This window comes from Tiliqua scincoides, chromosome 5, assembly GCF_035046505.1.
Source record: "Tiliqua scincoides isolate rTilSci1 chromosome 5, rTilSci1.hap2, whole genome shotgun sequence".
In the NCBI taxonomy this organism is placed as follows: Eukaryota; Metazoa; Chordata; class Lepidosauria; order Squamata; family Scincidae; genus Tiliqua; species Tiliqua scincoides.
In genome coordinates, this window is record NC_089825.1 from 120,666,282 (window position 1) to 120,691,078 (window position 24,797).

Genomic DNA, 24,797 nt, shown 5'->3' on the forward strand with positions numbered 1-24,797 from the left:
AGTCCCATTAGAGTCAGTGGGGCTTACTCCCAGGAAAGTGTGGACAGGATTGGGCTGGTTGGTGGCTGGATGGGTGCGGGGAAAGTTGGTTAGGGGCGGGCTTGCCAGGCCAGCACCTGCTGCAGAAACAGACTGGGATAAAGAAGAGAAGCAGATCAGCCTGGATGCTGCAGAAGAAAAGTGCATGGAGGGGGAGAAGAACACTGGACAAATGCAGACCAAGAGCCCCAGCCTATGCATGTCTACTCAGGAGCAAGTCCCACTGTAGTTAATGAGGCTTACGCCCAGGAAAGTGAGGACAGGATTGCAGCCTGAGAGTCCGCTCCTATGCCTGACTACTCAGAAGTAAGTCCCATAAGAGTCAATGGGTAGTGTGGGTAGGATTGCAGCCTGTGAGCCCAATCCTATGCATGTCTACTCTGAAGTAAGTCCTACTGTGGTCAATGGGGCTTACTCTCAGGAAAGTGTGGGTAGGATTGCAGCCTGTGAGCCCAATCCTATGCATGTCTACTCTGAAGTAAGTCCCATAGTGGTCAATGGAGCTTACTCTGTAGCCTGCCTGCAGTAACCCCCCCCCCCCAAAAAAAAAGAATCAGTGATATTTCCAGCCCTCCCCATTGTATTGGCAACCTTCAGTCTCCAAAGACTCTGGTATCGCGCTCTGAAAGGTGGTTCTGGCACAGCGTCTAGTGTGGCTGAAAAGGCCCTCCCCAGTGCCCAGTTTAAAGTTCTTCTGTTTCAGGCATATCCAGATAAAGACCCTCCTGGCTTTGTAAGTGCAAAATAGAAAACTTTCCCCTTACCTGAAGCCTCTTTTTTTGTCCTTTTTAGTGGGGGGCGGGAGGAGAGGTTGCCTTCTGGAGTATCTCCAGCTCCATTGGGTCGGGACCCTTCTGGTGTCCTCACATTCCCTATTGCCTGGCCTGGCCAACAGCCAAGGCACGTCTGCCTACTCACGAGTAAACACACCGTGAGGACGCTTGCTTTCCATACTACTCAATAGACTGCAGCTGGGAGGGAGGCAGGGACCTCCTTCTCCCTTATGTGTTTTTGGGGGCTGCATTCATTGGATGAGGACCATGCTGACATCCTTGGGGGTCCTCTCAGCTGCCCTTTCCGATGGACTACTAGCGAGTAAACGCAGCCACGTGGCTTCATTTCTGGCTCAGGCTCGCAGCTGGGAGGGATGGGACCTTCTCGGGTGTTTTTGGGAGGCTGCATTCATTGGATTGGGGCCATTCTGGTGTCCTTGGATTCCTCTCAGCCTACCCTTTCCGATGGACTATGGCAAGTATGTCTACTCGTGAGTAAATGCACGCTACAGCTTACTTTCACTTTCCATAGGGCTCCATTCATTTTTTCCTGGGGGGAGGGGGGCTGCATAAAAAAGATGCAGGAATGCCATTCCTGTGTGTTCCATTAGAGAAAAAAAAAGCCCTGGCTGTGACCCAGAAACATGGCAACCAGCCCCTTGTCATGAGAGAACAGGGGAAAGAATTTCCCAGTCAGAGGGCGCGGCCTCTAGACCAACTTGAGGCCCAGCATGTCTGGTTTTAGAAACAAAGTAAACCCATCCAGATCACTAAGTAAGCCCATCTCTGCATTTACGTACCCTTTAAAAAAATATGCGGGATTAAGAGGGCCGAGCTTTGATATCAGGGAATGAAGCTTCCAGGGAGCAACCATCCAGCGCCTGCTTTCTAAGGAGATAGCTGCTCCCTATCTCTTTAGAAAGCAGCCACTGGATGGTGAATGAACAAATGGACTTGCAGAAATGGATGTTTGAATGAATGGATGGGCAAGTAGAAGATGGCACTGATGAGCAGATGAGTCTGCAGCACCAAGTGGATATGAAATATCATTTCTGTCCACCATCTCTTGTTTACTTCATGCGCATAGTTTTTTCCAACCCAAAGTCAGCTGACTTCCTACCTACTCCATATGCACTCACTTCTTTCCCCGTAGCTCCTACCTACTCCTACCTACTCCATATGCACTCACTTCTTTCCCCGTAGCTCCTACAATGTATTTCAGACTGCCAAGATCCATCCTACCCGTCCACACCCCCTAAAAGAGGAGGATGTGCACAGGTTCCTAACAGAGCAGACTTTGTGGATATATTTATATAGATATATCCATGGGCCTCTAATGCTGTCTGTGTGCTACACATGTTCTGATACATGCAAGTAGTGTGTTCCCTCTATGTATCTCTCCAGGTTGAGAACATGTGTATTCCCATCATGTCTGTAAGGCAAGCAACATATCTAAGCCCAGGTTGGGATTACAGATATTTTCTAGTACCTATAGACATGCCTGTGATCAAAGTTGTGTCAGATCATAAAAAACTGTTTTCCATTTGGTGTCTGTCTGGACTTACTTATCAACTACACTGGGGTTTGGGTTGGCTGGCAAACTCATGTCCTTCCAGGCTAACCCTGGAACTCTTGCATGTACAGTCAAGGACAAGTTTGGGGCGGGGGGAATACAAAACAAACATACAAAACTTGACACTGAGCTGCTTTTCCGCCCAAATATTCCAGCTCCCTTCCAATGCCCACTTTTTGGCTAATTAACACCCTCCTTTTCCAAGAACAACAGCTGTGGTGTGCAAAGAAGAGAACACAACTCCTTATCTATAGCAATTAACCAAATTTATTGCTACAAACACTGACACTCCCTGCAAGTCCTCTTGTCCAGAGGCTTTACCTCCCTTCAGTGGGTAAAGGTCTGAAGCCTCCAATCCAAGTCCAATCTGGTCTAATCTCCAAAGCACAGTCCAGTCTTCCCAATCCAGTCTTCTGCAGCAGTGTCCCTCCACTGTGTTCTCTCCAGCAGAGTGACTCCTCCAGCAGAGTCCTGGCAATCCCCTTCTCCCATAGGTAGGGGTCAGGTAGCTCTAGTCTGGGGTCCCTCTGGTCAGGTAGCATCTCCCTTGGGGTCAGGGTCATTCTGTCACCTTCTGAAGCTGCCTTTTATCCTTGGATGTCTCAGAATCCAAAATGCAGCTCACCTGTGAGCTACCTTGTTAGCCCCTTGTTAAGTCCAAATTAGGCTCAGGTGAGCCATCCTTTCAGTCCATGTCCATTCAAAGTCCCATCAAGCTCAAATGAAGCTCAGGTGTTCTTCCAGGTCTCCATTGGCCTTGATTGATTACAGCTGTGGAGCCAGCCCCTCCTTCCCAGAGCTGTCAAACAGCTGTCAAAACATGGAATTGCTGTCAACACCACATCATCCACCTGATGATCTTCTGATCTTCCATTACAGCTGTAGCAGGAGATATATCATAATTACAGTACAGCAGAATTGGATAGTCCAATGATACCAGCCTCTGCTAGTGGCTGTTTATTGGCATAATGTAGCCTAGAAGATCTAATGTGGACAGCAAAATGATACCCTGGTAAAGAAAACATGCGACACTGTTGTCACACATAGATCTCCCATGTCACCACAAAGTTGTGTACATGGAGCACTTTTCCTCTCTCTCTCTCTCAATTCGCCATTTTACTCTGCCTGCTCTATAGCCTGCAAATCCATATGTTCTCAGATTTTTTTTTTAAAGTGCATACCTGTGACAACATTTGCTTTCCAGAATTTGTTCCCAGAGTTAGTTAAATGCAACTTCAATGATTCACTTCAGAAGGCAGTGAGGTCAGTGAATTCCTGGGAGACCCCCTTTTTTGTACACCTCATTTCTTACAGGTTGGAGGGGATGCCACGGGGGGGGGTGCCTTGCTGAATTTCCCCCCCCCCTCGCAATTCCTGGAGAGGAAACCTACACCCTTACCTTGATGGTGACATATGGAAGGAGTGGCTCCTGTTCCTGTTTTATTCATTTACCATCTTGTTTCATTTACCATTTTCCTCCCTTTGTGCAGTTGGTAGTCCCCCTTCCCCCCAAAAAAAGTATTCTTTTATTTGACTCATTCTTTTTTTTAAAAAAAGTTTGACATAATATCAGGTCTGGCCTGAGCCCAAGTGCTGCTTGAAGCAGGCACAGATTCTGTGCTACCTCTGCTGCCACACGCGTGTGCCCTGTTAAAAAAAAAAAACCTCATGGCAGGAGGCGATCTGCTTTCCTATCCACTCAGCTCCCAGTGTGTCCTGCACTGCCTCTTTGGCTGAAAGGGATGTGCAAGGGAGAAATGAGGTAAGGGAAGTGGATTCCTAGTTCCAACCTGCTGTGGAATGAAGGGATATGGTGACAGATTTGAGGTGAAGGGCATCCCAAGTCTGCTTGCTATTCCTCAGTGTGAGCCACATTACCCGCTTTGTGAATGGGCTGGCCGTCTATGCAATGAAAAGAGAAATTAAAATGTCTCACCAATACGAAAGCCATTCAACAATACAATAACAGTAAGGCCAATAAATTGGGGGCCCCAACTTATCAGATGTGACATGCTGGAGGGCCCCGCCAAAGAGGAGCTGTGTCCTTGGGCTTTTCAGGCCCACAGGTGGGCACAGATTTCCTGCGCCTTCATTGGCCACCTGGTCCAACTTGGAGCTTTTAAACTCAGGTCCCTTCCTAAGTGCTGGCCAGTGTGTTCCTACCATTCTCCACAATAATTGAAAGCAGTGGAACAGCACATCAATATGAAATATAGCAGAAGACCTAACGCTGCCCAGGAAACGAACTGAGCTCAGCACCTGAATTATACCAGGAAGCCTTGCGTGGCTTTGTGATATGAAATTCACAATTGGCCTGGCCTACCTTCATTGTTTCCCCGATTTGCTGCTGCACTTGCCTTTCCCCTCCCCATTCATGACAACCCCATTGTTACCTTGGCATACACTCAAAGACGGTCATTCGCAACAGATAAAAACAAAAAAACATTTTTTTCCCCCTTCTGAGCGTTCAGGACTGGCTTCCTAGTGTGGCCTATCCATAGATTTCTTTTTCTTCATCTAATTGTCTTCCTTTGTCTTCTATTTTCCACAGAGGAAGAACGCCCAAGACCAAGGTAAGTGAAAGAGACCAGTGTTTCTTTTGTGGTAACACTGGCAGTTCAAGACTATGCAGACTTTCTCAGAAGTAAGTCGTGCTGAACTTAATGACACTTACTCCCAAGGAAATCTGTATAAAATGGCAACCTGAATGCCTCACTGGAGGGATGGAATAAACTAGAGGGTGGGAATAAACTAAAAAAAACTCTTTTTCCTGTTAGGGCTCTTGTCCCTTTATAAACTGCCTAACAGGCAGAAATCCAATCAATGCAGCTTTTCTCATCATCCATGCTGGAGGACAACTAGCCCTTGAATAATTCTCATGCTGCTATGAAAGGCACTAAAACTAAGGGTGGGTAGGGGGAGACAGGTGGCAACAAAATTCAAAATTTGCACTTGAACATCCTGATTTTGACATGCCTACTTTGAAAAGTTGGAAAGGAATAATTTCTACCCTGCAATTAGCTTCAGTTCTAATTGATTACCAATAGGAACCTTCAAGGAGTCAGAGAAGAGCTTTGTCTTAATTACTTGCAATTCTTTCACTGGCTGTATTTTCATATATTAATTATATGTGTGTTTGTTTTCTTTGTCTCTGTTTGCTCACACAAAGGCCGATGGTTCCACAGTTGGCTCCCCCAAAAATCCCTGAGGGGGAAAGAGTGGATTTTGATGTGAGTGTTTTGTTTTGCTAAATGGTTGTAGCTTTAACTGTCTAATCAACTGTACATACTTTCAGTTGCATAGCTAAGGGGGGCAGGGGGTACATTGCCCTGGGTACCATGCCTTGAGGGGGTGCCAACCCCAACAGCACACCTGCCCCAAGTATCATTAGTCCTGCTCAGCTGTTTTCCCTCTAGCCGTATTCCATTCAAAGCTGCCCTTCTCCCCATGAGTATCAATGGACTTGAGAGGAGGGCGGTTTTGAGTGGAAAATGGTTGGAATGGAAGGGAAAAGCTTTAACAGCTTTCTTCCACTGTGCTTCTACTCCTATTTGCATCCTCTTGTGGTTACTTTTTTTTCCTTTTAAACTTCTGAAAATGGCTACAAACATCAGTTACACAGGTCTAGTTTGGCCCTCACTTATTGTGAGTGCACAAGTGTGGGGTAGGAGAGCTGTAGTGAGGGGTCTCATGAAGGTTGACAGGTGCAGATCCAGAAAGCGCTCCCACACCTTTAAAAGTTGTCTCCAAAGGGGCAGGTTTTTCCTATCCCCTGACATGTAGTAGTCCCAAATGAAATTTTCCCTCCTTTACTAACTCTCTTGAAGATTCAGAAGCCCTCTCAGTGTCTGCAGCTGGCATCCTTAGGAGATGCATGGAGGACAACCTAGATGACATTGGTCTTTTCAAGTTAACAATTTGTTTTCTCTCTGTCTTTCTTTCTCACCCTGTCTGTCGGTTGGAAAGGATATTCACCGCAAGCGTATGGAGAAGGATCTCCTGGAGCTGCAGACCCCCATTGATGTACACTTTGAGCAGAGAAAGAAAGAGGAGGAGGAGCTCGTTGGTCTCATGTCAAGGATTGTGAGTTTGGGGCAGCAAAGAATCATGGGCAGCGAGGAGCAGAGTAGAATCTGATCCTACGAACATGGGAGGCTTCCTTCTGCTGAGTCTAGGTCATATGATTCTATTGACAGACTAAGGGCACAATTCTAACCAGGTCTACTCAGAAGTAAGTCCTGTTTTGTTCAATGGGGCTTACTCTCACGAAAGTGTGGTTAGGATTGCAGCCTAAATGTTAGTCTGTCTAGGTCAGCCATTGCCAACTTTTTTCCATCTCATGGCACACTGAGAAGGCACTGAAATTGTCAAGGCACACCATCAGTTTTTTTTTAACAATCGACAAGGCACACCATACTGCCGACTGAGGGTTCATATCCCCCAATGGCCCTACTGATTTATGACCCTCCTCCAAACTCCCACTGCACATCTGCAGACCATTCATGACACACCAGTGTGCCGTGGCACAGTGGCTGAAAATCACTGGTCTAGATCAATATGATCTACAATGACTAGGGGCTCTCCTGGATGTCGCAGAGTGGTCTTTCACAGTCCTATGTGAAGATGCCAAGGACTGGACATTAGACACAGATTGACTTGCATGCAGATTGAACATCTATTCTCATAGCTCATGTGTTGTATGAATCAGTCCTGTTCATTTCACAGGGCTATTCATACCCATATGACACTTCCATGTGTAGCAAGCGGGGGGCAGTCCATCCCAAGTACCAGGCCAGAAAGGGGCACCGCATGGCCATGATGCAGTCACGTGTGCACTCTGAAGTCTCCAGTAAGCAAGCAAGACTTTAGAACTCTGGCGGCTGCGTCACCAGCTGACACTAGCTGGAGACTCTTTACTAAAGCGTCTGCTGGCAATGCTCTGGAGCTCTAAACAAAGGAGAACCTATAAGTGGCATGATGATGTCATCTCCTCATCTCCACTATGGGTACCGCTGCCCCTAGCGATTCTGCTGGACATTCCCACCAGAATTACGGCTACCTACCAGAAGAGTCTGTTACCTAAGTTTTCAGTTGTATATGCAGATGTGGGTTATATGTTCTCTTGATATGAGTCCACAGGCTCAGTAGGCAAATAGCTATTTGGAGAAAATAAAACCAGAGACCAAACTTCACGTCCCATAGCCTCCACATAACTTTAGAGCAGGCAGTGAGACACCCTGTATAGTGTTTCAATGTTCAGGCTGTCCATGGTGCTGGACTGATCTCCTCCCAACCCCAGTTTGATGTTCAACCTTTTAAAGATAAGGGAAAGAAAATCCCATTTCTGGTCAGGGGAAAAAGTTAGAAGGTTTACTATACCAGATCACATGTGATAACAGTTGCAGTATAACTGCAAATAACCTGCATTTCTACCTCTATAAAACTTCTGCAAATAGTGAGCCCGGCAGGGCAGGTGCTGTTCACTGCCACTTCCCTGGATACTATTTGCAGAAACATTAGCAAGAGGGAGAGGCAGTCAGGTGAAGCACTTGGTGCCCAGGTAAAGTACTCAGAGATCAGCCTCACCTTTGGAAATAATCCCTGCAATGGCAGGTGAAAATGGAATGGGGGTGGAGCTTAAATTCCCCCCCCTTGCTGTGTTCTTGCAGAACTTGCCATTCCCCTCCCTTCCCCATCCTGCTTCCTGACTCACAACTGTTATCTGTAAAAAAACAAAAAAAAATTAATGAGACAGAGAGATGTATTTGCATAACTTGACCTTTTTTTTTTTTTAGCAATTCCACTAAACTGTAGATTGTTCTCTTTTCCTGCTGCCTCTTAATTCTGGATTAATATCACCAGGAAGAGCAGAAGTGGAATGACAAGCAAACTTTAAAACGGGCCCTTGAAACAGTTTATTAAGATTGTGTACCGGGAGGATACTACTCTGGTCGAAACTTTTTCTTCCTCCATCAGCAGTGCTGTGTGTTCAGTTTCCAATGCAAAACGACATGGTTGGAATTTCTTCCCAGTTACACCATGGGAGTTACAGCAGCTCATCTGAGAGAATGAAAACTCTGATCCCAAACCTCCACTGCCTTATGGCTACATCCAGTTATGGAAAAGGCTTCAGGAGTCACATTGAGGCAAAATCTGGAGCCGGAGTCCCCGAGGCAGTTCATGGCTGAACACAGTCACGTTCTGGCAACTCCTGCAATGCCGCTGGAACCAACCGTATTGGCCTCTGCCTTTCCATTGGACCATTTCAGTGACATGGAGAGGGGGGATTTCCTGCATGGGTAACAGTCTATCCTCCATATCTACCTTACCCAGGCTTCGCGTACTGGAATAGGACACTCTATTCCAGAACCACTACTCAGAGCGTGATATCGTAGTCTTCTAAGACTGAAGGATGCCTGCTGATTCTCACACTTTTAGCACCAGGACCCACATTTTAGAATGAGAATCTGTCAGGACCCACCGAATGTGATGTCATGACCAGAAGTGACATCATCAAGCAAGGACATTTTTAACAATCCTAGACTGTAATCCTGCCCACACTTACCCAGGAGTAAGTCCCATTGACTATCATTGTTAAAAGCATTTACATAGCCTGTTCAAAGTACAAATCTGTAACATTTCCCCAAATGCAGTCACAAACCACGGCAGCACCAAGTCTAATATATTAAAAATAAAATATTGAAATAAATGGGGACACACCTGAAATTGTCTCGCAACCCACCTAGTGAGTCCAAACCCACAGTTTGAGAAACACTGATCCATAGTGTTTGTGTGGATCCTCCTACGTACATGATTAGTAGTGAGAGAACTTGTAGGATGTGGGGCATCCCTCATGCTTCCTCACTGTGAAGTGAAATGGTTTTTAAAAGCCAATATGGTAGAACAAGCTAGGTCTCGGATTATCCTGTAAGAAGCTGTCAGGTTCCTGATGAGATCACTTCACAAATAGACCTGATTATTATCTAATTAGGCAAAACCAGCAGCTTTCTGGTCTAGCTCATGGCTTCTGGACTTGGGCAGCAGAGGTGTTCTGTGCAGAAGCAGTGACCTGGGCAGGAGAGGTGACCTGGGTGGCTTGCTTAGGCAGAAGAGGGGAAAGATCAGCCGGGATCCCAATCCATTCAGGCAAGAAGGCTGCAGAGGGCTTGAAAACCTTAAGGAAGGGAGAATTTGGGAGGGTGTAGTTGGCCAAGTAGACAGTCTCCCCTCCTGCCAGGTAGCCAGCCCAGATGCCAAATGTCCCAATGGTCATTATTGTGTGATTGCAATGAGCAAGGAGAGCAAAATCCCTCCCTGGCGATGACTCCCGCCCGTCGCCAGCAAAGTAAACATCCCCTGTGGAGTCGTTAATGTTTTGCTTGCACCACTGCATCCCATTGCTGGTCACCACAAAGATAGCATTGCTGTACTTCTGTCTGAAGTAGTTCATAGCTTTCTCTAGGTAGCCTCTGTCAGCCACCACACCTTTCCAGATCTGGGGCATCACCCTGACATAATCCCCCCTCCGAACATGCACGCCAACGTATGTCACATTCTGGCGCTGCCCACGCAGACTCAGGAGGTATTGGTTGGCCTCTTCCTTGATGTGATCGTGGAAAGTGAACTCCTGAAGTATCTCCTGGCGGATGTGGTGATAGAAGGTGTAGGAACAAGGGTAGCCTGTCAGCCGGACGTACTTGCCCTGGATGTGACGATAATTCTCTGACATCCAATCATGCAGATTGAAATTCCTCCAACGAATCTTGCCAACCACCTCACTATGAATCACAGGCAACGTGATCCGGAATATTGATGCTAGGCTTTGATGCATGGATGGGTGGATGAAAGCTTGGTGCCCATTGAGCTTGGCCAAGGCATAGAGGGTGGCATATTCTCCCATCTGGTTCCCCAAACGTCCAATGGTGTTCACGGTCCACATACCTCTATCTGTGAATGGAGCGGGTGTGCTAGAAATATTATGGGTCAGGTTAGGGGACAAATGGTGTTCCCCCAATGAATTTGATGTGTGTGTGAAGCTGAATGTCCACCACTGGTAAGAGAGCTTATATTGCAGATGGAAATACATGGAGAGAGACATGAGGCCAAATAAGTACACGCAGACTGCAAAACAGGATTGGCTGAAGATATGTCTTTCTGAGGGGTTCATAGCTCCAGAACAGAGACACCTAAAGAAGAGTAGAGTGAAAAGGTAGATACAATCAACATGCTGTATGTATTAGTGGATTAGCTTTTCAAAGCCATTCCCATTGGTTCAGGGCTAGCTCAGGATCTGCTGATGCCTGTGGTGGGATGTCAAATGCTGCCTCTATTACCCAATGTTGTGTAAGCCCATGCTTCTGCCACTCTCTGGCTGAGTACTCTCCTTCTCTTCACATTTCCTCTTATTGTTTACCCCTTTTCCAATCCAGGGACTGGGAGGAGAAGAAGGAGCAGTGGAGGCAAGAAGGTGGACAGGAAAATGCGCCCCCACAAATCTGCTGCCTGATGCAACATCTTCAATTGGTCTCACCAATGGGTCAGCCCTGAATTGGTTACAATTGTTACAGAATGAGGAAGTTGCTTTGGGAAGGTATTAGCATCCAGATAACAATCAGAAGATTGGTCTTCACTCCTGTGATTTGAGCTAGTCATGTGGTTGAAACTAATGTTGTGTATATTTGCCATACAATAGAATGTCCCATGGAATGTTGGCTGGGCAGTTCTTGCTGTTGGCTGGGCAGTTCTTGCCCAGTTCTTGAAATAAGGATTCAGCAGATAATCCTTCACTGTCCTTAATGCTAGCAGGGCCCCAGGCTTCAGCAGATAGTCCTTCACTGTCCTTAATGCTAGCAGGGCCCCGGGCTTTTTTGGTGGTGATTTAAATCAGGGGACAAAAGTGTGCTGCACCCCTTGCCTGAATCAGAAGTCTCTGTGACTGCTTTGTGCAAACAAAAAAGTGAGGGAGCTTCTAATTCACAATGGCAAGATCCTTCCCACAAGTTTACAGACTAAATAGGTAGACATGCGATGGAAACGGGAGCAAAAGGGGGCAGGGAAGGACAATGGAAGAGAGCCACGAGGTTAAAAGGTCTGCAGATTAGTCAAACCTGAGAGCCGCTCCAGGTGGCACTGAGCACTGTGGCAAAACACAGCTTGGGGCACCTATGTGTGCATGCATGTGCTGGGGATCCTCCTTTCTCACCTTCCCCACTTTGCTTCCTTTCCACCTTTCTTTCTTCTCCTTCCACCGCTCCATCACTCTCTGCCAGGCTGACCTGGGCTGAGCTGAGTTTGGGGGGAGGGAACAGTTTCTTCTCATTCCCCACCCCAGAGGTTGCTGGGATGGACCCTGCATAGGACTAACTCCATTGGCCAACAGAATTGCATTGCCACAGGGGCTGTAGGGGCAAACCTTATTGCCCCTTGAACCATAGCCTGGAACTGACCATGAAGGGATTAAAGAGTTTCTACTTCCTTAACAGAGTTTTGGCTGCAACTCCGTTCTGTGCAGTTCTATGCAACAGCAGTTCTGTGCCTTAGCCCCTGGGGTGGATCATCCTTGCATGGCCTCCACTGCTCCAGCCATCCTTGTCTAGGAAAGCAAGTACAACTGGGGCCTTGGTGTCTGCAAGGATACCAGAAGTGACCTTTTATTTATTTTTTTGCCATATAAGGCATTCTGAAGCCCGGGGAAGCGCCTGGAGGGTTTCACCTGGTCTCAGAACGCCTAATTTGGTGAAAAAGTCACTTCAGGTTTCCCTCAAAAAACCGGAAATGACATTTTTTTTCACCTCTCCGGGTCTTTCTGAAGCCTGCAGAGGCAGTGGGCAGACATGCACTGCCTCTGCAGGCTTCAGAATGCCCTCCAGAGGGAGCCGAAGTGCAGCTCTGGTCTCCTGTGGAGGGCTCAGGTGAATGAATGAATGAATGAATGAATGAATGTATTTATTGTTACGGTCAAAGACCAGAAAAAACAAACACACAATACCGCCCTACAGCAGGCGGAATTTAAAATTTCAACATTAAAACACATTCAACATGAAAATGCAACATGAAAATACAATAAAATAGCCATCATAGTATTACGAACGAATAAGAAGGAGTAGCTGTTAAAATTTCCTTTCTTATTAATAATGCCCTTCTGGGTTTTGCAAGCAGCAGTCAAAAAACTTTCAATCGGTCTTATAAGCTGAGAATTAGCACCTGAAAGAAGTTTCTTGGCCATTTTGGTTTGTGACAATCCCAAGAATTTTCTGCTCAGGGGGAATAATAAACTTATCTTGAATTATGAATTATAATAATTATGACATTATGAATTATGTCATATGGGGTGACAAAAATTTATGGGCCCTGGATGTCAAATGAGAGCCCAATCCTATCCAATTTTCCAGTGCCAGTGCAGCTGTGCCAATGGGGCATGCACTGAATCCTGTGGTGGGGAAGCAGTCACAGAGGCCTCCTTAAGATATAGGAACGTTTGTTCCCTTACCTCGGGGCTGCACCGGTGCTGGAAAGTTGGATAGGATTGGATCCTGATCTAGCTACACCACTGGGCTATGCATTACCTGCAGGTGCCCATTCACAGAGAAAAGGAGGACATTTAAGTTCTTTTCCAGAGCATGAGAATAAAAAGGAGGGCATTGCCCTAGAGCAGGGGTGCCCAAACCCCGGCCCGGGGGCCACTTGCGGCCCTCGAGGCCTCTCAATGCGGTTTCCAATGAGCTTCTGGCCCTCCTGAGATTTGTTGGAGCCCACACTGGCCCAATGCAACTGCTCTCAGCATGACGGCCAACTGTTCGACCTTTCGCATGAGCTGTGGTATGAGGGCTCCCTCTATTGCTTGCTGTTTCACATCTGTGATGCAGCAGTGGCAGCAAAGGAAAGGCAAGCTTTGCTTTGTGCAAGGCCTTTTATAGGCCTTGAGCTATTGCAAGACCTTCATTCATTCATATAAGTTTATTTTTAATAAATTCATTTATGTAAACTTATGTAAATTTATTCAAATTTTAAATGTAAATTAATTCTTTTTCCCCCCCGGCCCCCGACACAGTGTCAGAGAGACGATGTGGCCCTCCTGCCAAAAACTTTGGACACCCCTGCTCTAGAGAAAGAGGACATCTGGTCACCCTGAGTAAGTTCCACTGAATACAGTGGGGCTTACTTCTGAGTAGACATGCATAGGCTTGCACTATAATACAATCTGTGGCACTATTCAGTCAACAGAGGCATTCTTTAAGACCAGGACTGTTCCCAGTTGTATCATGACTGTATGTTTAGAGGGAACCCAATTATTTTCTGCCCTAAATGGAATAGATGTGTGCCATTTGAATGCTGTTGCAAAGGGGCAGTAAGGGGCAGTAAGGGGCAGATGTTCTGAAGTGAAACCAAACCATACGTTCAGTGCCAGGTTACCTGCAGCATTGTTTTAATGCGCTCTCTCTCTCTCTCTCTCTCTCTCTCTCTCTCTCTCTCTCTCTCTCTCTCTCTCTCTCTATATATATATATATATATATATATATATATATATATATATAGTATTTACACGTAAAGCCCTTTTTCAGTTGATTATACTCAAGGAAATCTTTGTATGACTATCTTGGTCAGGATTTGTTTAACAGATGAGACATAAAAACGGGAATATGAAGAATAGTCCTTTAGGCTGGCAAGCTGGGTCCCCAGTCTTATCTGCTGCCTAACTGCAACAGGGAATGACTGGGGTTTGGGAGAACAAACTTTGCAAAAAAAAAAATCGTTTTCAATCTCAGGCTGTTTCTACATTTCTGAGCTCATTTCAGGCAGAAACTGGGAGAACTAGAAGTTTGTAGATTATTAATCTAAAATAGGGCTTTTCAAACTGGGGTGTCGCGAAGCCCCAGCCTGTGGGCCCTGGCCTCTGCCCCCTTAAGGGGTGGGGGCAGCCTGGAGGCAGGGAGGACGCAGTGGTATGATCCCCAGGATCGCGCCGCTCAGGGGGCCGCACGGGCTTGCGTTCACTTACCCAAGCCTCCTGCAGCCTCCCCAGAGTGCAGGGAGCCCTGTGCGACCTTTGGCAGGGCTCCCTGCAGTAGTGAAAGTGAAAGCGGAGCGATTCAATCCTCCTGGGTCTTAGCCCCCTCTCCATTCTCTCCCTTTCACTTGGGCTGTGCTGCTTCACCTTTTCCCTCCAACCCAGGTACATAAGAACATAAGAACAGCCCCACTGGATCAGGCCATAGGCCCATCTAGTCCAGCTACCTGTATCTCACAGCTGCCCACCAAATGCCCCAGGGAGCACACTAGACAACAAGAGACCTCATCCTGGTGCCCTCCCCTGCATCTGGCATTCGGACATAACCCATTTCTAAAATCAGGAGGTTGCGCATTCACATCATGGCTTGTACCCCCTAATGGATTTTTCCTCCAGAAACTTGTCAATCCCCTTTTAAAGGCATCCAGGCCAGATGCCGTCACCACATCCTGTGGCAAGGAGTTCCACAGACCAACCACACGCTGAGTAAAGAAATATTTTCTCTTGTTTGTTCTAACTCTCCCCACACTCAATTTGAGTGGATGTCCCCTGGTTCTGGTGTTATGTGAGAGTGTAAAGAGCATCTCCCTATCCACTCTGTCCATCCCCTGCGTAATTTTGTATGTCTCAATCATGTCTTCAACCTCGGAAAAATCTTTTTCAGTGTCCCTGGCAAGGCGCAGGCCTCCCCTTACAGCCTCTATCCAAACACTTAACCTCAAACTGCAGGTCCTAAATATGCTTACCTGGCAACGCTTTGGTTCCAATCACATCCTAAGAAGACTGCAGTCCTGCACACACACCCTCCCATCTGTTACAGTCTGTAATCCGCAATAATCCTTTTACATCGAGATCATTCCACTGATTTTGCCAGCACCGTTCTGGAGGTATTGGACTGAGGGCTGAGGCGAGGGAAGGGAATATTTCCCATAGCAGGGCCAAGATGGAGCTCTCAATGCTCGCTCCCTCCCAAGGACCCAGGAGTCCAAGTAACAGGGCTAAAGTAATTCACTCTTGAGCCCAATGCCTACCGTCAGTCCTCTAGGAAATTAATGGCAGACCCTCCATCCTTACCTTCTTTGGTCTTCTCCCTTTCCGTGCTTTCATTTATTCCACAGCAATGAATTTAACTCTCAATCATATTTGTCTTGAGGGTCGGGGGTGAGAATCCTTTCGCTCTCCATTCCCTTCATTGTTCCACATCTCCTGCCAACCACTCACCATTTCAGGCTTGGTTCTTTTGCCCACCCCTCCAGCCAACAAAGAGGTTCCCAACTGTGCCTCTCACCTTGCCCACAGGGAAAGATTAACCTGGAGCTCTAGCCTGCAGCCAGCCACTCTCCCAAGGTGTCCCTAGGAATCTGGGCCGGATCCAAGCCAATCAAACTTCATCAGCCTCTCTGCATTGTGCCGGCAGATCTTGCCCTGCCTACCCCTGATTTCAACAAGGAAGGACCAAGGAACCAAAAGGATCAAATGACTCAGTGACATATTAACAAAATGCCTATGCAGAAATCATAAAACTTCTTCTGTGCAAACTTGATGCCAGATTTGTGTGTAGATCATAATATGGCTCATTGCATACGCATTTTTTTTTAACATTCCATCCATACAGGGCTGAGCTCAGGCCAGATGGCATTAATACTGTTAATAATAATAATTAATAAATAGACAAGGTGTGTCTTCCACACTCCTCTCTATTGGTTCAGCTGTTGAATACTACTTTTGAGCTGCATTTCTTGCCACTTTTGTGACTTTCAGCACAATCCTATCTTGCTCTGGTACAGACAGGTCAGGAGGCCTGCGCTGTACCCAGCGCAAGATTGGGGCCAGAATTGGCTCAGCCGGAGGCAAGGGAAACTTTTCCCCTTACCCCCGGGTAAGCCACCACAGCCTCAATGGGTCTCCTCAGACCTGCGCCACCTCAGGAGGTGGCACATGTCCGAGGAGAAGGGAGTGACTTCAAGCTGCTCCACACTGCTTGGGGAACGGGGTTGGGAACTGCTCGGGGAACGGGCAAGGAATGGAGAAGCCAGAATGGTGTGACAGGGAGACCAAAAGTCACCAGCATACCCCACTCCACTCCAGTTGAAGAGATGAAGGTGCAGCGGAGTGCCTTTGCGCTTGTCAGCTGGAGTGCAATGGGGCATGCCAGGGGAAATCTCCGGAAGCAGGCTGGCCTCGTGAGAGCTCCCTCCCTTAGCATACCCCACCAGGCTTGAGCAGACAAGAGCAGAGGCACTCCACGGCGTCTTCGCACTCGGAGTGTGGTATAGCTCTCGTGAGCCTGGCCTGCCTGTCTTGGAAGAGCTCCCCCAGCATGAAAACAGGTCCGTAAGCACCTTGGAGGCACTCCAAACAGTCTGAAACACTCCAGAGCCACTTTAAAATCATGCTATTTCATTAATTGCACATAAATTCGTTTTATCCCTTTTAAAGTCCCATTTCGTGATAAATCAGGGTATTTCATATTTACTGCTTTTGACTGCCCCTATGTGTGATGTCTTTGCCAAATCCCAGAAGGCATCACCCCGCTGCCACACAGCAACCGAAGGGGTGCGTGCGTGACACAGACCCGCAAGGGGGGGATATAACTCTCAATCACACTGCACCTGGTGGGAATAAAATCCAGAGAGGGCTTATGTGTATGTCAGTTATGGGGAAATGGTTCATTTTCCTTTATCATTTGAAGCCCTGTGCAGAAAGAGGCTGCCTCACCTAGCAAGGAAGGCAGATGACAGCCTTGCTCTCTGGCACTTGTATTCAGCATGAAGCCTTCAGCATGAAGGGCGTGTTGGAGGTGGGGTGGCCGTTTATGTTAAGGAAGGGATAGAATCCAGCAAAGTAGAGATTGAAGGTGGGTCCGACTCCACCGTAGAATCTCTGTGGGTTAAATTACCAGGCTTGTGCAGCGATGTAATACTGGGGGCGTGCTATCGTCCTCCAGACCAGAAATCGGATGGGGACCTTGAAATGAGGAAACAGATCAGGGAGGTGACAAGGAGGGACAGGGTTGTAATCATGGGGGACTTCAATTATCCTCATATTGACTGGGTCAATTTGTGTTCTGGTCACGATAAGGAGACGGGATTCCTTGACATGCTAAATGACTGTGCCTTAGAGCAGCTAGTCATGGAGCCCACCAGAGGACAGGTGACTCTGGATTTAATATTGTGCGGTACTCAGGACCTGGTTAGAGATGTCAATGTTACAGAGCCTTTGGGGAACAGTGACCATGCTGCGATCCGTTTTGACGTGCACCTTGGGGGAAGAATACCAGGCAAATCTCTAACAAAAACCCTTGACTTCCAACGGGCGGACTTCCCTCAAATGAGGAGGCTGGTTAGAAGGAGGTTGAAAGGGAGGGTAAAAAGAGTCCAGAGTGCATGGAGGCTGCTTAAAACAACAGTAATAGAGGCCCAGCAGAGGTGTATACTGCAAAGAAAGAAGGGTTCCACTAAATCCAGGAGGGTGCCCGCATGGCTAACCAGCCAAGTTAGAGAGGCTGTGAAGGGCAAGGAAGCTTCCTTCCGTAAATGGAAGTCTTGCCGTAATGAGGAGAATAAAAAGGAACATAAACTGTGGCAAAAAAAAAAAAAAAAATGTAAGAAGGTGATATGGGAGGCCAAGAGAGACTATGAGGAACGCATGGCCAGCAACATTAAGGAGAATAATAAAAGCTACTTCAAATATGTTAGAAGCAGGAAACCTGCCAGAGAAGCGGTTGGCCCTCTGGATGGTGTGGTAGGGAAAGGGGAGATAAAAGGAGACTTAGAGATGGCAGAGAAATTAAATGAGTTCTTTGCATCTGTCTTCACAGCAGAAGACCTCGGGCAGATACCGCTGCCCGAACGGCCCCTCCTAACCGAGGAGTTAAGTCAGATAGAGGTTAAAAGAGAAGATGTTTCAGACCTCATTGATAAATTAAAGATCAATAAGTCACCGGGCCCTGATGGCATCCACCCAAGAGTTATTAAGGAATTGAAGAATGAAGTTGCAGATCTCTTGACTAAGGTATGCAACTTGTCCCTCAAAACGGCCACGGTGCCAGAAGATTGGAAGATAGCAAATGTCACACCTATCTTTAAAAAGGGAAAGAGGGGGACCCGGGAAACTATAGGCCGGTCAGCCTAACATCCATACCGGGTAAGATGGTGGAATGCCTTATCAAAGATAGGATCTCAAAACACATAGACGAACAGGCCTTGCTGAGGGAGAATCAGCATGGCTTCTGTAAGGGTAAGTCTTGCCTCATGAACCTTATAGAATTCTTTGAAAAGGTCAACAGGCATGTGGATGTGGGAGAACCCATGGACATTATATATCTGGACTTTCAAAAGGCATTTGACACGGTCACTCACCAAAGGCTACTGAAAAAACTCCACAGTCAGGGAATTAGAGGACAGGTCCTCTCATGGATTGAGAACTGGTTGGAGGCTAGGAAGCAGAGAGTGGGTGTCAATGAGCAATTTTCACAATGAAGAGAGGTGAAAAGCGGTGTGCCCCAAGGATCCGTACTGGGACCGGTGCTTTTCAACCTCTTCATAAATGACCTGGAGACAGGGTTGAGCAGTGAGATGGCTAAGTTTGCAGACGACACCAAACTTTTCTGAGTGGTGAAGACCAGAAGTGATTGTGAGGAGCTCCAGAAGGATCTCTCCAGACTGGCAGAATGGGCACCAAAATGGTAGATGCGCTTCAATGTCAGTAAGTGTAAAGTCATGCACATTGGGGCAAAAAATCAAAACTTTAGATATAGGCGGATGGGTTCTGAGCTGTCTGTGACAGATCAGGAGAGAGATCTTGGGGTGGTGGTGGGCAGGTCGATGAAAGGGTCGACCCAATGTGCGGCGGCAGTGGAGAAGGCCAATTCTATGCTTGGGATCATTAGGAAGGGTATTGAGTACAAAATAGCTAATATTATAATGCCATTGTACAAATCTATGGTAAGGACACACCTGGAGTATTGTGTCCAGTTCTGGTCGCCGCATCTCAAAAAAGACATAGTGGAAATGGAAAAGGTGCAAAAGAGAGCGACTAAGATGATTACTGGGCTGGGGCACCTTCCTTATGAGGAAAGGCTACGGCGTTTGGGCCTCTTCAGCCTAGAAAAGAGACGCCTGAGGGGGGACATGATTGAGACATACAAAATTATGCAGGGGATGGACAGAGTGGATAGGGAGATGCTCTTTACACTCTCACATAACACCAGAACCAGGGGACATCCACTAAAATTGAGTGTTGGGAGAGTTAGGACAGACAAAAGAAAATATTTCTTTACACAGCGTGTGGTCGGTCTGTGGAACTCCTTGCCACAGGATTTGGTGCTGGCGTCTAGCCTGGACGCCTTTAAAAGGGGATTGGACAAGTTTCTGGAGGAAAAATCCATTACAGGTTACAAGCCATGATGTGTATGCGCAACCTCCTGATTTTAGAAATGGGTTATGTCAGAATGCCAGATGCAAGGGAGGGCACCAGGATGAGGTCTCTTGTTATCTGGTGTGCTCCCTGGGCATTTGGTGGGCTGCTGTGAGATACAGGAAGCTGGACTAGATGGGCCTATGGCCTGATCCACTGGGGCTGTTCTTATGTTTTTAAGCCCATTGCTGCTTTTTGACAAAGCACAGGTTCTTAAAATGCATAGATTTTTATCTGAATGCCTCTTCCACTTCAAAATTTTACTATGTCCTCAGTAGTTTCCCTGTCTGCTGATGTCAGGCCTTGGAACTCCTAAACTCCATCCCTAATCTCCTCCCCTCATGCAAACATCATATGCACTTTAAGAGCGTCTGTTATCATTTCAGCTGGAAGGATGCAAGCGAGTCCTGTAAATCCTGCTACGCCCATCAGTGCTAATCTCCAACACTTCCATTTTCCTTTATTAGTTTTTTTAAATTAAAAGCTGACACATGCTAGCAGCCAAAGTAAATTGTGAGAGAGTACACCAGCCATGTCCCTGTATTTATTCATCTTCTGTCGAGAAGGAAATGTAAAAAGCGATATAAACACACAAAGGTGGGGTTGTCAAGTTACGTTTACCAACCACACTTGGTTTGTTAACTCATTTTGTGTCTCCAGGAAATGTACTATCCTAATCCAAATTAAGGAGTCAGTCAGTCGGCATCCTGACCAGGTCAGAGGGGCAGACAGTGATGCCCAGATGATAGCAAATTATTCAATCAGATGAGCCTGATAGCAGCAAACCTTGGCTTTTCAAGGTCATGCACAAAGATGCGTAGGCGTGTTGCCCGGATCTGTCTGTGCAAACATTACACCAGGGGCAGATCCTGGGGGGGCCATGGGTGCGTGGCCCCCCAAACTGTATGCCAGCCCCGCAGGGAAGGGCATTCGCTGGGCAGTGGAGCAAAATTTGTCGCCAGAAGAATGCCCACTGGACAGAGCACTGGCGAGATTGGCTGGAATGAGAGCCCAGGTCTACCCAGCCGGTAGACCTGGGCTCCTGCCTAGATTTGGAGCCCAGATCTACTGGCTAGGTAGACCTGGGCTCCCATTCCAGCCAATGGCTCAAAGTCTAGGGGGGAGCTCAGGTCTACCCAGCCAGTAAATCTGCGCTCCATGTCCGTGCAGGAGCCCAGGGCTACCTGTCCAGTGAACCTCGACCATGAAGCCCATAAGTTAAGTCAGGAGCCCAGGTCTACCCACCTGGTTGACCTGGGCTCTGGAGTTGGTAGTGATCATGGCTCCCCCCCCCCCCATCACAAACACTAGATCATTCCTGCATCACAATCACCCGCCGTGGAAGTATAGAGGCCAGAACCCTGGAACTATGCAACCAAAGTAGGGGAGCAAGCTCTTAGCCACATTACGGATTTAGTTTCAGTTTCTCCTTTAACCCCTGGTAAGCTAAAATTTTGTCAGCAGTGCCCCCGTTCAAAAATCCATAGTTTTAACGAATTCCTTGTATTTTTTATGGTTTCATCTGCCTGATCTAGGTTCACTCAGCAGAGGGCAGGTGTGCTGTGCCTTTCAGGCTGTTACATTCCCCTGCAGTTGACTTTCTAAAGCAGGGGTGCCCCTTCACTGGAATCTGGTGCTCCAGGTTAACCTGGGAGGGAGGGAGGGAGGGAGCTTCTCCAGGTCTGGACATATTCGCTTTGGGTGGTGGCAGTGGGGAGACAACCGATTCCTCAGCAAATTCCAGTCTTCCCAGTTGAAGGGTGAGCAGGAAGCAGAGAGTGGGGTGACCATCGCTAACTGCTTGGCGCTGTGCCCATTTTGCCCTCTTTCCTTTTCACCAGCCCACCACACTTGCTTGCTGATATAACCTCAGCCCACCCACCTCCCCTTCTACGGATGGTTTCACTCCTAACCAGCAGCCTTTCTGACAACACACACACTATGGCCACTCAATCCACCACTGCCTTCCCCAGGCTAAGTTTATCTTCCTTCCAACAGCTGGGAAGGCTCTTCTTACACTGGCATTTTTGCTCCCTGGGAACAATGGAGCATGGGTGTGTGTGTGTGCATAAGTGTCACAGCGTGGCTATTTCTATTCTCTGCTTCTCCGGCTGATGCCAGCTCCCCTCATTCTTGTGAGGGCCTCCAAATAAAAACCTCTTGTTCTGCACCACCAAAGCCATTGCTAACAAGGGCAGTGCTATGGGGAAGTTATATTGCAGTGCTGCAGTACGTTATTATTATTTTGTATTAATCAAAATACAGAGACTAAATTATCTTCAGTGACTTGGCTTTTGCATTTTTTAAAAACTTGGGACTAACTCTTTATATCTTGTTGAATCCTTCAGTGGTGTTGCCAGTGTGGGCGCTGCCTGGGACAGGTGTCACACCCCCCGCGCCATATCATTCTGGTACTCAGTTTGAGTGCAGTTGAGTTTGAGTGTAAATCCTGGAAGTGATTTAGCAGTGACGCAATGACGTCATTGCATGCACTACCAAATGGCTTCTGGGCCAGCCGTTTTCAACCAGAGCCTGGGGGGCAGGAGAGCCCATCTGCCCCAAGCACAGCAAGGGCATCCACTCAGCAGGGTCTTGGGTGGAGCAACTGTCACCCCCGGAGGTGTGTCACCCAGGGTGGGCCACCCCGTTCCCCCTGCTTACTACAGCAGTTGGCAACCTTCAGTCTCAAAAGACTATGGTATCACGCTCTGAATGGTGGTTCTGGAACAGTGTCTAGTGTGGCTGAAAAGGCCAATTCGGGAGTGACAATCCCTTCCACACTGGGAGCAAGTGCAGTCTGTCCCTGTTCTGTCTCCCTGGCTATGGGCCTTCCTTCTTTGCCTCTTAGCCTCAGACTGTTGGCCAAGTGTCTCATCAAACTAGGAAAGGCCATGCCGCACAGCCTGCCTCCAAGCGGGCCGCTCAGAGGCCAGGGTTTCCCACCTGTTGAGGTCCACTCCTAAGGCCTTCAGATCCCTCTTGCAGATGTCCTTGTATCGCACTATGCACTATGTCCCTGCTTACTATGCAGCTGGAATCTCCCCTAAGCTACCATCAAACTCTAAAATGGCACGCCTGACTTTCACAGGGATGTTCACAGTAGTGAAAACCATTTACTGTATCTCAGATATAAAAAGGGATGAATGTGAGCCGTGTCAAATATTCTATTTTCTCTTTTGCACTGTAGCTAATGAGAACTGTACAAATGACACTCTAAACTCTAGTGCAATTTACCCATGCACACAAGTAATATCTGGGGGCCAAGCTATACATCCACTCCTTGTCAGCCCACTAAATTGTCTGCTATAATTTGAAGTGTGGAGGGCAACTGCACAAGGCAGGACTTGCTCCACAGAGGCGCCTAGATTGTGGACCCACCCCCTCCTGAAGGAGCTTCACTTGGCTTGCTCAGCATTGGGGTTCAGAGGCAGCAAGTTGAGACACTTGTTCTGGAGTAGGGTTGCATTTCACTCTATGGGTTCCCACGCCCATGGTTGCTTTTATTTTGTGGTTTTATTATTGTCTCATAATCATTCTGCTTTTTTAAGCGCCACCATCCTTTTTCATGTGAGACCATGTGATCCCTCCTGATCGCCTCTGGGTGAAAGGTTCACACTGAGAAATAAGAACCTGATGATGCTTGTCTTGGAGCCAACCATGATCACAGGCATGTCAGTGAAAGTAAGTGCCCTGGGGGACCAGATCAAAGGCCCCTCATCTAGTTTCCCACCAGGCAAATGTTCTCTTTCACTGCTGCCTCCCAGCAACTTATATTCAGTGGTATACTGCTCCTGGGCATGGAAGTTCCATATATTCAGTGGGGGGATGTAATCCCTGACGTGGAAATGGTCAGGAGAGTTTTCTGGAGTGTGCTTGAATAGATCTTTTCCGATGTTCATATGGGGAGGGAGAAATGGGGAGGCACAGGTTCTGACTTCAACCTACTTGTGTTCATTAGAATGTCTGAAGTTCCATACAACTATGCCTCTGGTCTCTACAAACACAAATTAATGAAAGTGCTTATGGCAGCACGGGCTATTTTATCCTCACAGCGACCCTATGAGGTAGGCTAGGCTAAGAGTGACAGTCGCAGTGAGCTTCATGGCTGGGCAAGGATTTTAACCCAGTTGTCTGTAATCCTCATTTTTGTTCTAACCACTACTACACACTTCTTCTTTTTTTTAAAATCAGCTGTCAGCACATCATCAGAACCTGCTTCGACTCAGCAGCAATCCCGATTGGTTGGTTTGCTGAAAATGCTTCCATCCTACTTCACAGCCCCAACAGGCTTTTTGAATATTCTTGTACCTTCTTGCCCCTTTTGGCATTGCCTACCCCGCCCCTGCCTGCCCCACATATGCGTCTTCCTTTCACTTATAAACATGAACATTCTGTCCCAGGAATGCATAGATGACCTCACACTGGTGTCGCTTTCTTCTCTGACAAATCCCCTCATCCAAATGTGAGGGGGGGGAGGGAGAAGGGTATCTGGTTACTTCATTATAAGGACTTACAACCCTCACCTCCGCCTCTGGATCAACCAGCGCCTGCCTCAGGAGAGAGGGATCTCTGAGCCGTCCATTTCCAGGTGGGGAAGCTGTGATGTGCTGTGTGTGTGTGTGTGTGTGTGTGTGTGTGTGTGTGTGTGTGAAACCAGGTCTCTTTACTGGGGAGATGTTCAGCCTGCATGGCGCAGAGCAAGGCTGCAGGAGTGCGCATTGAATGGGAAGGAATTCCGAGATTATTCACTCAACAGCAGAAGCAGCACATGTCTGAAGGCCAGTTGTGGGGAAGAGGGCATGCCTTTCACTCCTGCTTGTCAGGCTTTCCTGGGGCATCTGATTGGCAGCTGTGGGAGGTAGGATGTTGGGTTTGAGGGCCTTCGGTGTGATCCAACAGGGATTGTTGTGCAGCACCAGTGTTGACACACCCATGCTTGGAATAGAATCATAGGGCACAATTCTAACCAGGTCTACTCAGAAGTGAG

General features: G+C 47.5%; 2 protein-coding genes across 3 annotated transcripts in view; both read right to left on the reverse strand.

The window, feature by feature from the left end:
* Positions 1–24,797, reverse strand: part of TNNT1 (troponin T1, slow skeletal type) — a 504,690-nt gene that overhangs the window by 86,917 nt on the left and 392,976 nt on the right. Inside the window, exon 1 of one of the 2 annotated variants that reach the window (XM_066627287.1) lies at positions 22,399–22,402. The exons of the other annotated variant lie outside the window; for it this stretch is intronic. The gene's annotated coding sequence lies outside the window, so the exon portion shown is untranslated. Of the gene's footprint in view, positions 1–22,398; positions 22,403–24,797 lie in introns of those variants that run through there. 2 annotated transcript variants of the gene reach the window in all.
* LOC136653462 (galactoside alpha-(1,2)-fucosyltransferase 2-like) lies at positions 9,404–10,324 on the reverse strand. Its single transcript, XM_066630358.1, has one exon. The coding sequence runs from the start codon at positions 10,322–10,324 to the stop codon at positions 9,404–9,406; it is 921 nt and encodes a 306-aa protein (XP_066486455.1).

Excerpts from the sequence above, each read along its gene's own strand:
- LOC136653462 (XM_066630358.1), bottom strand. The coding sequence starts at position 10,324 with ATGTGGACCGTGAACACCATTGGACGTTTGGGGAACCAGATGGGAGAA.